This window comes from Oncorhynchus masou, chromosome 13, assembly GCF_036934945.1.
Source record: "Oncorhynchus masou masou isolate Uvic2021 chromosome 13, UVic_Omas_1.1, whole genome shotgun sequence".
Taxonomy (NCBI): domain Eukaryota; kingdom Metazoa; phylum Chordata; class Actinopteri; order Salmoniformes; family Salmonidae; genus Oncorhynchus; species Oncorhynchus masou.
The window spans coordinates 67,663,313-67,678,934 of record NC_088224.1 but is presented as its reverse complement, the minus strand read 5'-3'; the positions used below and the strand labels follow the sequence as shown (position 1 = coordinate 67,678,934).

The 15,622-nt window shown below is 39.8% G+C and overlaps 1 protein-coding gene across 2 annotated transcripts in view; it reads right to left on the bottom strand.

Moving 5' to 3' along the window:
• Positions 1-15,196, bottom strand: part of LOC135552898 (flotillin-2) — a 30,441-nt gene extending 15,245 nt beyond the window's left edge. The window contains exons 1-5 of one of the 2 annotated variants that reach the window (XM_064984833.1): positions 14,982-15,196; positions 10,468-10,549; positions 9,296-9,386; positions 7,139-7,262; positions 221-339 (exon numbers count right to left, since the gene is read on the bottom strand). In XM_064984833.1, coding sequence (XP_064840905.1) covers positions 221-339; positions 7,139-7,262; positions 9,296-9,386; positions 10,468-10,549; positions 14,982-15,030 — 465 coding nt within the window. In that variant the 5' untranslated portion in view covers positions 15,031-15,196. Of the gene's footprint in view, positions 1-220; positions 340-7,138; positions 7,263-9,288; positions 9,387-10,467; positions 10,550-14,981 lie in introns of those variants that run through there. The other variant, XM_064984834.1, reaches the window with a different exon arrangement.
• Positions 15,197-15,622: the final 426 nt, after the last annotated feature.

The window sequence follows — 15,622 nt, the reverse complement described above, 5'->3', positions numbered from 1 at the left end:
TCAATCATAATCAACAACGGTGAAGACTAGTTAATTGGAGTCACCTCCCAATCAACATCATCCATTAAATTCCATAGGAAAACAAGCACCAATACACATGGAATGCAAAATATATATTTTTTAAAGTCACACGATAAACACAGCAAAGGCAAAAACAACAACATTCAAAATATAAAAAAGGTGTGTTTAACTGCCTTCATGGCACCCCCAACAGACTCACCTTGATAGTGAAGCTGAGGATCTCGATGCCCATCCTGCCCACGTCGGGAGCTGCCACCTCCCTTACCAGCTGGGCAAACTTGTCCCTGTCTTGGTAGATTTGCTCCACTGTCAGTGTGCCTGTGGAGAGGGGAGAGCAGCAGAGCCCGTCAGTGTCTCTACAACACTGGATATAGACCCACTTCACTTACTGACTACTTTATTAAAGCTATCCCACATGGTTGTCAAATAATCACTGAAATTCATGGGTATTTAAAAAGACAAAATGCATTGTTAAAAGCACAGATCTATAAAGTCGTCATCAAATAGTAAAACATGATAAAAATCTCATAATACAGAACACATGTTTACTTTCAATAGTGCAGTCTATATATTCTTGGATTTCATGTTTGTGGTTTTAGAGGATACCAATGGTGGAAAAAGTACCCAACTGCCATACTTGAGTAAAAGTAAAGTTACCTTAATCGAAAATGACTCAAGTAAAAGTCACCCAGTAAAATTTTACTTGAGTAAAAGTCTAAGTATTTGGTTTAAAATATACTTAAATATCAAAAGTAAAAGTATAAATAATTTAAATTAAGCAAACTGGATGGCACCCTTTGTTTTTCTCATTTACAGAAAACCAAGGGCACACTCCAACATTCAGATATCATTTACTAGTGACGGGCATTCCGTCTCTTTTCAGTGAGCTGGCTCGTTCGTCTCGGCTCAGCTCACCAAAAGGAGCTGGCTCTTTAAAAAAATATTTGTTTTGTATTTTTTCAAGTCAAACAGTTTGAGATACTATGACTATGATTGGTGTTAAAACAAGTCTAATTAAATTAAATCATACTCTACCTTAACCACAACGTATTTAAAAATGCATCGGTTTGTTTTGGATTTAATGTATACATTTTGTATGTATATAAACAAAGTGCATATAAATCTAATCATTCAAAATGAACACAATCTGAACAGTATAATAGAAAATTGCACCATATCAAAGAAAAATAAATAAAACTGCAGCATCCCACAAATTGAAAATGTAAAAAAAGATGCTATTACATGCGCATTTAAAGTTGAACTTTTTTAATGTATATAAACAAAGTGCATATAAATGTAACAAACAGATGCATTGACAATGGCCTGGGTAGAGATGATGGCATCATTTGACTCAAGAAACCGCTTCAACATATAAAATGTTGAATTCCAAGTTGTAGTGCAGTCTTGTTTAGGCCTCAGCTCAGGCATCCCCATCTGGTGTTGTGTAGACTAGTTTTTCAGCACCTAATGTGCTCCTGTGAAAGTATTCAACAGCTGCTTTCACTTTGTCCACAGTGGGCGTCATCACCTTCAGAGCATCTCTTACAATCAGGTTGATTGTGTGGGCAAGACATGGATGGGTCCATTTGAACATTTTCATGGCTTTGGTTATGTTAGCTGCATTGTCGCTAACAAAACAGACCACTTTTCCATCTACTTGCCATTCTCTGGCCACTCAACAGTTCCTCTGCCACGTTCTCTGAGGTGTGTCTGTCGCTGAACTCAAAGCAGTCCAGAAGACAAAAAATATTCAATGAAGTGCAAGTAAACGACATGTAAGAAGTGGCTACCCTTGACGTCCAGCAGTCAGTGCAGTAGCTTTTTGGACTCTTTCCTGCACTGAAGCCTGTGTGCTCTCGTACAGTTGTGGAATAAGTGATTTTTAACGAGTTTTCCTGCTTGGAATTGTGTACATTGGATTTAGACTACTGCTACTATTTCTAAAACCTCTGTCCTCCACGATCAAAAATGCCTGGAAATCGGTGGCAATCATGTTAGCCAATGCAATATCAATTTGGCCTTGTTTTGCTACGGACATAGACTTGGCATAAACTGGTCCATAGAAGACTGCGTTGCTGTGGGTCGCGGAGTAGGCCTACTTAACTGAGTGGATACATCTCCACGTGTGGAAATGGCAAATTCTACACTGTGTTCTAAAATGGTCTACATTATTAAAATGCATCTAAATGCTACTGTGCTTCCGACTCATTTTCCAGCTGTTGTTTTCAAAGCTGTCCTTCCTCTCTCTCCTCGACTGCTAAGTGTGTGACTGAGTGAGTTGGCTTGGCCCTCCCTCACGCATCTTTGGTTCATTGGTTGACACTGCGTGTCTGATTGACAGGAACAACAGGTGAGGCTGTTAGTCGGACCAGACAGTCAGAACGAATGTGTGCGTTTGAGCATTTAGGCCTATATTATTTTTTCGTTCTTTGAATTACTTAATTCTATTCATATGTTAATTTTTAATATATTTCTATAAATAGATTCGGCTGTTCTGATATGCGTGCCGGCTCCCAACGTTCACCTACAAGAGCCGGCTCTTAGAGCCGACTCGTTCGTGAATGACCCATTACTATCATTTACAAAACGAAGCATGTGTGTTTAGTGAGTCCGCCAGATGAGAGGCAGTAGGGATGACCAGGGATGTTCGGTTGGTAAGTGCGTGAATTAGACTATTTCCTGTGCTGCTAAGCATTCAAAATGTAACAAGTACTTTTGGGTGTCAAGGAAAATGGAGTAAAAAGTGAAATATTTTCTTAGGGAATGTAGTGAAGTAAAAGTACAGATACCCCCCCAAAAAATGAGTTAAGTATTTTTACTTAAGTACTTTACCCTTTCACACATTCACGCTCTCATTACATTTAGAAAAAAATATTTGAATTTAGACAGGCTATATTTAGTACAAAGCTTGAACAGACTGTTTGAAAAGCTACCTATCAGCAACTTGTTGTTGAAAAACTACCCAGCAAAAACCATGTGTGTATTGTTAAGTTCGTGTTTTAAGTATCCCTATATTTCTGTTATTACGGTGCTATCCCTCTGTTATTAGTGTGCCTACGCAGGAGTCTCATTGTTGATTAACCTAGCCTGAGTGCAATGGCAACCATGTATTGTGCTATTTTCAGTGTTAACATTGGTAGCAGAGGATGGCTAATAACGACAACGTGCCACCTCGTATTGTAATATCCGTTGAGGTTGTATGAAAGTTGGAAAAATTAACTAGGAATCTGGACACGGGTTACTAATCTGGACAAGAAAAAGCAAGCACTTGCGGTGGTATTATCGCTCGAAGGAAGAGCAAGCGATACAGCACTGGAAATATCCGTTGAGGATTTGAAGGAGGATGACGGTATGGGAACTTTCATTAGAGCACTGGATTCTGTGTTTAATAAAGAAGATGCCTATGAGACATATTCAAACTTTGACAGTGTTACTAGAGACATTTCGGTTGCGATGACGGACTACATAATTGATTTCGAACAGAGTTAAAAAAACATTTTTTTTTTTTAACAACAAATCAATACAGGAAGTACATGTGGGAACACAAGTATATATAAATAATATACAAAGGATAATTGGGCTAGGGGCGGGGCTAGGGGGTACAATATCACATTACACAAGGACCTAAAGGGACATACATAGAATAATAAGCTTAACAGCTTTTTTGATAGTAGAGTATTTAATTGTCTTAAAATAGTTACATTTATTGCTGTAAGGTAAGAAAATGTGGTGTTTTGTTTGTAAATTTACATTTGTGAATATGAAATTTGGCCAACACAACAATGAAATTAATTACATAAAAATGTTTCAGCTTATTTCTATTGTAGGTAAATAATCCAAGCAGTACATCTCTCCACAATAATGTAAAATCTTCATAAATGTGTTCAATTATAAATCTGCTGATATCTTGCCACAGTTCTCTTGTGGCAGGGTAGCCTAGTGGTTAGAGTGTTGGACAAGTAACCGAAATGTTGCAAGTTCGAATCCCCGAGCTGACAAGGTACAAATCTGTCGTTCTGCCCCTGAACATTGAAAATAAGAATTTGTTCTTAACTGACTTGCCTAGTAAAATAAAGGTAAAACAAAAAAATAAAAACATGAATACAATGCCAAAAAAGATGCAACACTGTTACTGGGTGGTCATTACAAAAGGAGCAATTTGAGTTGATATTTTCCTTAAACTTCTTCATATAGTGGTTGGCAGGATAATATTTATGAGTAATTTTAAAGGAAACTTCCTTAATTTTGTTAACAAGTAGGTATGCGTGTGGCAACATCCAAACTTTTTCCCAACAGATATTATCAATAAATTCATTCCAATAAGGCATGACATACAACATCCTGCTGAAACAAGGTTCGTATCTCTCTGTTGTTGAATGGATCAAAAGAGAAACAAATCTTTCCTACTGATGAGTCAACAGGGTCAAAGGAAGGTAGGCTCTGAGGGTCAGGTCTTGACACGTTCCTGAATAATAAAGCAACTCCTAAAACAATTGCAAAATCTTTAGGTGTTACAGGGACCTTGTAAAGTGATAAGAATTCCTTATAACTGAGTAAAATACCCTCTGCATATACCAGTTGGCTCACCAATAGGATATTATTTCGGAACCAATATTCTAAAAACAAAGAAGTATTTTTATACCATATATCCCAATTATTCCATGTGTGGAGAAAAAATATGCTTATAAATTAAGGACCATGACAAGAAAACCTGCCGATGAAAAGCAGAAAGTTTCACTGAAACTTTGTCAATATTATAATTGCAAACCAACATGAAGTTAAGGCCACCAAAAGTAGAGAAGACATGATGAGGAATAAAATTCCACATAGAAGTGGGGATTCTTAGGGATTGTTTTATCCAATTGATCTTAAAAGTATTATTTAAGGTAATAAAGTCCAGAAAATTCAGCCCATCATTCTCACAAGTGTTCATTACAACAGTTTTCCTAATGTAATGGGTACGGTTTCTGCACAGAAAGTTGAAAAGTATCTGGTCTATTGCCTTGCTTATTTTACTGTCAAGATAAATAGATAGAGCGCCATATGTTAGTCTAGAGAGACCTTCAGCCTTAGTTATTTGGACTTCCCTTTAAAGATTATTTTATTTTTTAAATAAGAGCATTAAAATCTAGTAAGCCTCTAGACTTCTGATCCTTTGTAATGGTTATGCCTAAATATGTAAGTTCTTATTTTACTGAAATACCATAATATGAAGGTGTCACACAATCTTTAACAGCCATGAGTTCACATTTATTAATGTTAAGATATAGACCAGACGCTTTGGAAAAGGATTGTATCACATTGATCGATATGGGAATTTGGTTAGCATATTTCATAAAAAAGTGTAGTATCGTCAGCCAGCTTGCTTATAATAATTTCTTTACCAGCTATGGAAATACCTTGTACAGGACTATAATTAAAAGAATTTGTAAGAAGTTGGGTGATTAATAAAAACAGGTATGGAGAGATAGGAATTAGGCACGGTTGTCCTCTCTTTAACTCAATTCTAGGTGAGGTGCCATATTTCAATTTGATAGAGCTGTTACCATTTGTATAGAGTCATAATAGCCTTAAATAAAAAATACCCAAAGCCAAGTCTCTCAAGGGAGTGGAAGAGGAACTGATGCTCTGTGTCAAATGCTTTAAAAAAATCAAAAAAATAATATGAAGCTATCCTCGATTATTAGGTCTGAGTAGTCAAGTATGTCGAATACTAGGCTGACATTGTTAGAAATATGTCTGTTCCTCATAAAGCCAGAAGTAGTAAGGCTAATATCTTGTAGTCATTATTAAGAAGACAAATTGGACGCCAGTTATCGATGAGCAGCACTTCTTTTTTAGGCTTAGGTATCAGTGTTATTAAGTTAATGTTTTAAGTATCCCTATATTTCTGTTATTACGGTGCTATCATTATTAGTGTGCCTGCGCAGGAGTCTCATTGTTGATGAACCTGGCCGGAGTGCAATGGAAACCATGTATTGTGCTAATACGGTTGTGTAAAAGTTGTTAAACTGGAACCTTGTCATTGTGTCATTTTGAATTAACGTGTGTGGGACGCTTAAGTGATAATGCCCAATAATGCCCGAGGAGCCAGTGTTTCATCCTTCCACAAGAGATAGTCCCGACAGATATCTAAGGTTGTTACCCAAGCCGGCTGGTCGTTTGTTCTATCAGTTAGGTTGTCAGAGACGTGACCCAGTCAAGTATTTTTGTTCTGTATCTTTAGACGCAACCTAGTCGTTCGTTCTAAATGTTCCAATGCCATACTGGCTGGCAACATTCTTATACCTTGCTTGCTATCAAGCAAACTATGGCTAACTTAGTCACGTCAAACAGTTCAGCCAGAATAACAGAAAAGTAGCTGCATTTGCATTTGTCTAAGCTGTTTTCTAGTGACATTTATTTGGATGCATCCATAACAATGAGCTAATGATGTTCGATTTCGCCTGGCATACAAAATGTACTCTCTCGCCAGGACACTGCTGTTCAAAGAAGCTAGCCAACACCACAGCTAACACAATCACTTCATACTGAAGCTGGAAAGACAGCAAACTAGCTAAACTTTTCCCCCCGTTTTACCTGTTTTCTATTGACTTTTCTTTGTATACCTGCATATCAATAAAAATGATGGCAGTTGATTCATGATTTCGACTGGCTGAGAAAAGCTACCTGCCCATTATTCTCATCCCGACACTTTCATTACTATGGAACAGCTAGAGATCGAATTTCAATATTGAAACAATGTTGCAAATGTCGGAAAAGACAGCAAGGTTTATACAAATCTCCACTGTTGAGAATATATGCTAGTCTAAAATAAATTGGAGACAATGTCTAGATGTTTTTTTATAGTGGATATCAAATGGCTGGGCTGATGTGAGATGGAACAGAGAAAATAGGCATTTCAACGTCATGCATTTAGCCAGTGGTCACTTGTGGAATAGACACGGGTTAAAACTGCATTCTAGACAATCAACATCCAGGATTAGACTCATCTGTTGAATAATGAGGTTTAGCCACTGATTTACATCAGCTAACAGAGAACAAAGCTGAAAGCAACCAACTGAAATCAACAGATGACCATAATAGACAAAGATCACTTTGGAAAGATTCTCCTTACCTAGAATTGAGCGTAAATGTCCCTCCAAGGTTTGCAAAACCACTCCTTTGATTTCAGGGACGGATTTGCCCAAAAACTGCTCGCAAGCAATTGCCAAAAGATCATGATCTGTCATCACTTTGATCTGGAGAAAAGATGAAGGAAAGGGTTAGGACTGTGGCCAGGTTGCATGTGCAAATATGAATCACTGTGCTTTAACTTGATCTATGGCTATAAGTTAGTTTACACAAGGATTTAGTCCTTGGTTTACATGAATGTATTTTGCATACCTTGGAACAGAATCTTTCCTGTGACACAAAAAGAGCTTACAGTACATGGAGTAGCTACTGCAGCAGTTGTAAACTGGTATGCCACAATGAGATATTAAATCAATAACAGTTATAAATAAGTAAGACATACAGTTGAAGTCGGAAGTTTAAATACACCTTAGCCAAATGCATTTAAACTCTTTTTTTTTTTTTACAATTCCTTAATTTTAAACCTAGTAAAAATGTATTGTTGTTGGTCAGATAGGATCACCACTTTATTATGAGAATGTGAAATGTCAGAATAATAGTAGAGAATGATTTATTTCAGCTTTTATTTTTTTCATCATTTTTTTCTTCATGGGGAAGAAGTTTACGTACACTCAATTAGTATTTGGTAACATTGCCTTTAAATCAATTTACTTGGGTCAAACACTTCAGGTAGACTTCCACAAGCTTCGCACAAAAAAAATGGGTGAATTTTGGCCCATTCCTCCTGACAGAGATGGTGTAACTGAGTCAGGTTTGTAGGCCTCCTTGCTCACACACTCTTTCAGTTCTGCCCACACATTTTCTATAGGATTGAGGTCAGGGATTTGTGATGGCCACTCCAATACCTTGACTTTGTTGTCCTTAAGCCATTTTGTCACAACTTTGGAAGTATGCTTGGGATCATTGTCCATTTGGAAGACCCATTTGCAACTGACTGATGTCTTGAGATAATGGGGATATATTGAAGCAACATTTTCCTGCCTCATGACGCCATCTATTTTGTGAAGTGCACCAGTCCCTCCTGCAGCAAAGCACCCCCACAACACGATGCTGCCATCCCCGTGCTTCACGGTTGGGATGGTGTTCTTTGGCTTGCAAGCCTCCGCCTTTTTCCTCCAAACATAACGATGGTCATTATGGCCAAACAGTTCTATTTTTGTTTCATCAGACCAGAGGACATTTCTCCAAAAAGTACGATATTTGTCCCCATGTGCAGTTACAAACCGTAGTCTGGCTTTTTTATGGTGGTTTTGGAGCAGTGGCTTCTTCCTTGCAGAGCGGCCTTTCAGGTGATGTCGATACAGGACTCGTTTTACTGTGGATATAGATACTTTTGTACCGGTTTCCTCCAGCATCTTCACAAGGTCCTTTGCTGCTGTTCTGGGATTGATTTGCACTTTTTGTACCAAAGTACATTCATCTCTAGGAGACAGAACACGTCTCCTTCCTGAGCGGTATGACGGCTGCGTGGTCCCATAGTGTTTATACTTGCATACTATTGTTTGTAAAGATGAATGTGGTACCTTCAGGCATTTGGAAATTGCTCCCAAGGATGAACCAGACTTGTGGAGGCCTACAATTTTGTTTCTGATGTCTTGGCTGATTTCCTTAGATTTTCCCATGATGTCAAGCAAAGAGGCACTGAGTTTGAAGGTAGACCTTGAAATTCATCCACAGGTACACCGCCAATTGACTCAAATGATGTCCATTAGCCTATCAGAAGCTTCTAAAGCCATGACATAATTTTCTGGAATTTTCCAAGCTATTTAATGGCACAGTCAACTTCATGTATGTAAACTTCTGACCCACTGAATTATAAGTGAAATAATCTGTCTGTAAACAATTGTTGGAAAAATTACTTGTGCCATGCACAAAGTAGACGTCCGAACCGACTTGCCAGAACTATAGTTTGTTAACAAGAAATTTGTGGGGTGGTTGAAAAACGAGTTTCAATGACTCCAACCTAAGTGTATGTAAACCTTCCAACTTTAACTGTATTTTCCAATTCAATATTGTCGATTCGATACAATTGACAAAATTATACTTTGTCATTGTTTTCACTGACAAAGCATTTTGTCAGACCAACGAAGGAGGCATGTCATGGTGGTAACTGGTCTCTTTCCAGCATTTTACTTTTTACCTGTGCCACCCCAGTGACAGTGATGGCGACCCCTTCAGCAGTCTCAACATCCTCACACTTAGGTTGGAGTGTCATAATCTCCAGTGTAATCCTGTATGAGGAAAAACAGTATTTTAAGTAATCCAGACCTTAAAGGGGCAACCTGCAGTTGAATCAATAACACGTTCTCTTCCAACTGTTTGGGTAAAAAGCTATGTGATGGGGCTGTAGAAATGCAACCACTGAAATTCATAGAGATATGGATGCAAGGACCCACCAATCCTGAAGTTAACAGGCAGAGGAGAGAAAAAGCTCTGCATCAGTATTATGGGACAATGTTGTCACTGACAAAACATCTGGAGCAGAAGTAATGGGATAATTTGGAGGCTCAGCTGAAATATCTTCTCTCATCATTGAATAAATATTATTGGGAAGTCACATGAGGAGTTTCACAATGGCGACATTTCAGCCATGGAATATTTCTATAGTGGAATGTTTATTGCTTCTGGAGATGTATTACCTCTATTGCCACACACTTCCTTGACACACAGCCAAAATGACTAGAGACTAGTTAATGGCTATTGAGCAAACCTGCCAAATATAACCTGAAGAAAACCTAAACAAAAAAATGCATTGCATGCTTTCACATGTAAACCCAGGGGATAATGCCTTACAGTCAGTTAATAAACAGAGGACAGCAGCTAACCTACAGTGAAAAAGGGTAAGAATTGTGCCAAGTGACACACTGGAAAGAAGGCAGCAGAGTGAATGTGTACTGTAGTTTAAGAAGGTGAGGCCAAGTGTCCTTTGCAGTGTTTCCAATTGAAACATCCAGAACTCATTAACACAATGTAGGTCAGTAAGTAAAGTGTGGCACAGAATAAAATAGTCTTTCACGCAAGCCACCTGGCTGATTGTCAGGCCGCATATGGGTGTGCTTAGTGAATTATAGGCTATCATTGTGGAAATCTAAGATGCTAGATAACCTGTTGGAGCCGTGTTCATAAATAATAGAGCTTCTCTAAACCTTAGGAAGCCCTTTTATCCAATTTAGTATTTGTACGGAAACGTGTAGGATTATTTAGCCATTGAAGAAATAAAACAAGCCTCCTCCAGGCCATTAGCAAAACAACCCATAACTGCTGATAGAATTGTCTTCATCTATCAGTCTATGCCATCATCAACGGTCTCACCTTTGAATGTCAGTGATGAGCCACCAGGCCCAGGCCCAGCCCCCCACCATGTAGGTCTTCTCATCTGAGCCACAACAGGCACCTGAGAAATTAAACAGACAAGACGTGAGTCAGTGGCACAAGATTTCCATTGGGGAAAGACTTCCATCATTCATCAGCATTCATTATTGATACTCAGTTGACACCCTTGTCCGAGACCTTCTTAGGTTGTTAGCACAACAAGTCCTTTGTCTTGCTGCCCTGCACTAGCTATGTTACTACAGGGCCAAATGTAAAATGTTTAGGTATAGGCTACTCGTGAACTTCTAAGGGAAGCCTACATGATTACCTAGCCTTGTGTATAATTTTCCTGCAAGCTCAGAAATCCCTTGGCCTTGGAAGCTAAGTGTATATCCTATTACAGTGTATATAGCTAAGGATGTAGTAACAAAACCAATCAAAACATGGAAGTGTCGTTATCATTTAGCTTAGGGCTGACCCCAATTAGTCGACTGGTCGAGTGTTTGGTCGTTAGGCTATTTGTTCGACCGAGATTGTGTGAGTTGACTTCTGCTGAGGCCATAAATGTAAATGCTGCATGGCCAATGCAGACGTCAGATTAAAAATGCACCCAGCTGCACAACGCACTTCTCTCTCCAGAATGCGCACGCTCCAACCAACTTGTGCACATTCATTGTTTCATAACTTCATTGTGTGAATTGTTTGCGAATTATTGTTGAGAGTTCAAATCTCATCACGGACAACTTGAGCATGTTAACTAATTAGCAACTTTTCAACTACTTAATACTTTTAGCTACTTTTCAACTACTTAGCATGTTAGGTAACCCTAACATTAACACCCCTTTAGTTAACCCTGACCCTTTAACCTAACTACTAATCTTAACCCTAACCCCTAGCCTGAGCTAAAGTTAGCCACCTAGCTGGAATTCGTAACATATTGTACGTTTTTCAAATTCATAATGGAATAGACAACAGGTGGAAATAATAGGCAATTAGCAAGACACCCCTAATAAAGGAGTGATTCTGCAGGTGGGGACCACAGACCACTTCTCAGTTCCTATGCTTCCTGGCGGATGTTTTGGCCACTTTTGAATGCTGGCGATGCTTTCACTCTAGTGGTAGCATGAGACGGAGTCTACAACCCACACAAGTGGCTCAGGTAGTGCAGCTCATCCAGGATGGCACATCAATGCGAGCTGTGGCAAGAAGGTTTGCTGTGTCTGTCAGCGTAGTGTCCAGAGCATGGAGGCGCTACCAGGAGACATGCCAGTACATCAGGAGATGTGGAGGAGGCCGTAGGAGGGCAACAACCCAGCAGCAGGACCGCTACCTCCGCCTTTGTGCAAGGAGGAGCAGGAGGAACACTGCCAGAGCCCTGGAAAATTACCTCCAGCTGGCCACAAATGTGCATGTGTCTGCTCAAACTGTCCAGGAGTTGGCGGATACTTTGGTCCAGGTCTGGGAGGAGATCCCTCAGGAGACCATCCGCCACCTCATCATACAGGCACGTGGAGGCCACACACACTACTGAGCCTCATTTTGACTTGTTGTAAGGACATTACATAAAGGTTGGATCAGCCTGTAGTGTGGTTTTCCACTTTAATTTTGAGTGTGACTCCAAATCCAGACCTCCATGGGTTGATAAATTTGATTTCCATTGATAATATGTGATTTTGTTGTCAGCACATTCAACTATGTAAAGAAAAAAGTATTTAATAAGAATATTTCATTCATTCAGATCTAGGATGTGTTATTTTAGTGTTCCCTTTATTTTTTTGAACAGTGTATATCATTCCATCTCGCAACCATTAAAGCGCTCTCCTCCTCTCACCTTCACTTGTGGACTTCAGTGCACCACAGATAAGCTGTCTGTGACCGGGCGAAAAAACCTTTCAAACCCAAACTATATCATGACTGCTAACCACTACTCAGAGACTACATCGTTGTCACCTCACAGTCAACATAGCTACTGGAACTAATGAGTCAGTAAACCCGCTACAATCATGCAGTAGTGTACAGTCAGAACACAGTTTAACAGTTACACCGGCAGGCCCCAGGGGCATTAAATTAATTAAACCAAAATCTTACCTTGAATTGTTAGATTTCCAATTTTGGCTAGCCATAACCAGCTAGCTAATGTAACACCCTTCTCTGTTTGAGACAGGTGTTTGTATAGGATAAACTAGCTGTTGGCATTCAGCTACCTAAATAAACATTTTTAAAAACACAACCAAATATAGCTAGCTCTCTCTTGCGCCTCCTTAAATTTTTGTTCAAAACTGTTTAACAATTGTCTTTCTCTCTGAGTCAACTACTCACCACATGTTATGCTGTGCAAGCTAGCTTTAGTTTATGCTTTCAGTACTAGATTAATTCTCTGATCCTTTGATTGGGTGGACAACATGCCAATTCATACTGCAAGAGCTCTGATAGGTTGGAGGACGTCCTCCGGAAGTTGTCATATTACTGTGCAAGTCTATGGAAGGGGGTGAGAACCAAGAGCCTCTTGGATTTTTTTTTAATGTAAGTCAATGCGCCCAGAGGAGGACAGAAGCTAGCTGTCCTCCAGCTACAGCTTGGTGTGACCCTAGAGTGTGCTGCTGAAGCTACTTTAGACTTTCATTGCAAAACAGTGTGTTTTAATCAATTATTTGGAGAAGTTAAGACATTTGCTAAAGTTTTATCTAAAAAAGGACAACTTTAAATGTTTCAATATTTTTGTTTTTATGAAATTCACAGAGGATGGTCCTCCCCTTCCTCCCATGAGGAGCCTCCATTTTACCATACGAAACATATCATACTAAATGATATCTCATATTTACGTACAGAACAATACGAAATTCTCTGACACCATGTTGGTTAACCAGCTGGTAACAACCTAGCCCAAGATGTACTCTTAAGGAGCCTAACTTTACTGTTACTTCTTAAGGTCCTTTCAGAACACTGTCTTTCAAAGATAATTCGCAAAAATCCAAATAACTTCACAGATCTTCAGTGTAAAGGGTTTAAACACTGTTTTCCATGCTTGTTCAATGAACCATAAACAATTAATGAACATTCACCTGTGGAACAGCCGTTAAGACACTAACAGCTTACAGATGGTAAGCAATTGAGGTCACAGTTCTGAAAACTTCGGACACTAAAGAGGCCTTTCTACTGACTCTGAAAAACACCAAAAGAAAGATTCCCCGGTGTCCCTGCTCAGCTGCGTGAACGTGCCTTAGGCATGTTGCAAGGAGGTATGAGGACTGCAGATGTGGCCAGGGCAATAAATCGCAATGTCCGTACTGTGAGACGACTAAGACAGCGCTACAGGGAGACAGGATGGACAGCTGATCGTCCTCACAGTGGCAGACCCTGTGTAACAACACCTGCACAGGATCGGTACGTCCAAAGATCACATACGGGACAGGTACAGGATGGCAACAACTGCCCGAGTTACCCCAGGAAGGCACAATTCCTCCATCAGTGCTCAGACTGCCCGCAATAGGCTGAGAGAGGCTGGACTGAGGGCTTGTAGGCCTGTTGTAAGGCAAGTCCTCACCAGACATCACCGGCAACAATGTCGCCTATGGGCATAAACCCACCGTCGGTGGACCAGACAGGACTGGCAAAAAGTGCTCATCACTGACAAGTCGCGGTTGTGTCTCACCAGGGGTGATGTTCGGATTTACGTTTATCGTCAAAAGGAATGAGCATTGCTCCAGAGTACAGGACTCGGTGTGAGATCGATTTGGAGATGGAGGGTCCGCAGTTGACAGTGAGACGTTTCATTTTTTGCTGAGTATGTTATTGTCAGAGGTAGACTGGCCCTTGCAGCCAAACACTCCGTCTATCGATTCTCAATTGTGATACGGTTCTAGAAACACAATACACACTTAACGTATACTGTTTTAACTGGCTTTATTACAGTTGCAGACGACAGCAACACGTTTATGACGGCCTTCTTCGGTTACACACAGGTGTTCCGAGCATGCTAGATAGCTCTGTCTTCCGTAAACAGTAAACACGGAAATATAGCTTTGTGGGAACACTAACCCTATAAAGGTGTGTATCAATGTAACATTTCGTTTTTTTTGAGAATGGTTTCTCTGATATGAAAGATACGGTCCTTATGCTTCACAAATCATACTGCAAGCAATGTGTGTTAATGTTCAGACTGAGCGGTGCTCCAAACAAAACTACCCAGACAATAAAACCTGCCCGTACAGATAAAACTTCCACACAGAAGACGCCTTCGTCCATTGACTCTTAATGTGTAATGTAATTTAACTTAAGAGACATTATCAATGGCTAGTAACAACTAACTAAGGTTAGTGAAGAGACATGATTTATGTTTATCCATCGAGCAAAAGCAACGCAATTACTGTTTCATTAACTAGCTAACGTTAGCTATACATTAACTGAAAACACTTGGCAAACGAACAAGTTAACAAAATACCCATACATTAATAACAATTAAACATTTTGTTGGCTAGCTAACGTTAGCATGCAGGGAGAACACCTAACGTTACCAGAAACAACCACGGCTTCATTTGGTCCAACTGTAAGGCAGCTACCCATCTTCTTCCGGTGATATATCCTCACAAATATGCGTGAAACCGTTCTGTATTGTAATATACTTTTGTTGTGTGGTTAAAAAAAAGTCAATATTCACAGCGTCTCTGCCACTATTCAATCTCCTGCAAGCCCTCGCCCCAAATCAAGACTGTGACGTAGCCGAGCTAGTAGCTAACGTTTGCCCTGCCCACTTCAGGGGGCTCCCTCCCTTCCCATGCAGTGTGCACTCGTAGCCGCTAGGGAGTAGCATTTTCTAAACTGTACTGTCTTTGGTAATAACCAATGGTAGTAGCGAGCATCTACTGTCTACTATCTGACTAACGTTTCGCCCTGCCTGTCTGTATCAACGATGCACACATATGGAGCCAGATACTTGCCAAAAGGTTGAACAAACATATCTTTAGCATTATAATGAAATCTATACGTAAATTATTTGGATTGTAAGAAAAGCCATGCGTGAAACAAAGGTTACGTATGTAACCACGGTTATATGAGCTATATAGATCAGTCGAATATATTGGTATCACTCTGCGCCGGAGGGATACATCCGAGGTGAGGATTTACAGATTTACTCCCGTGTACACCTGTATCATGG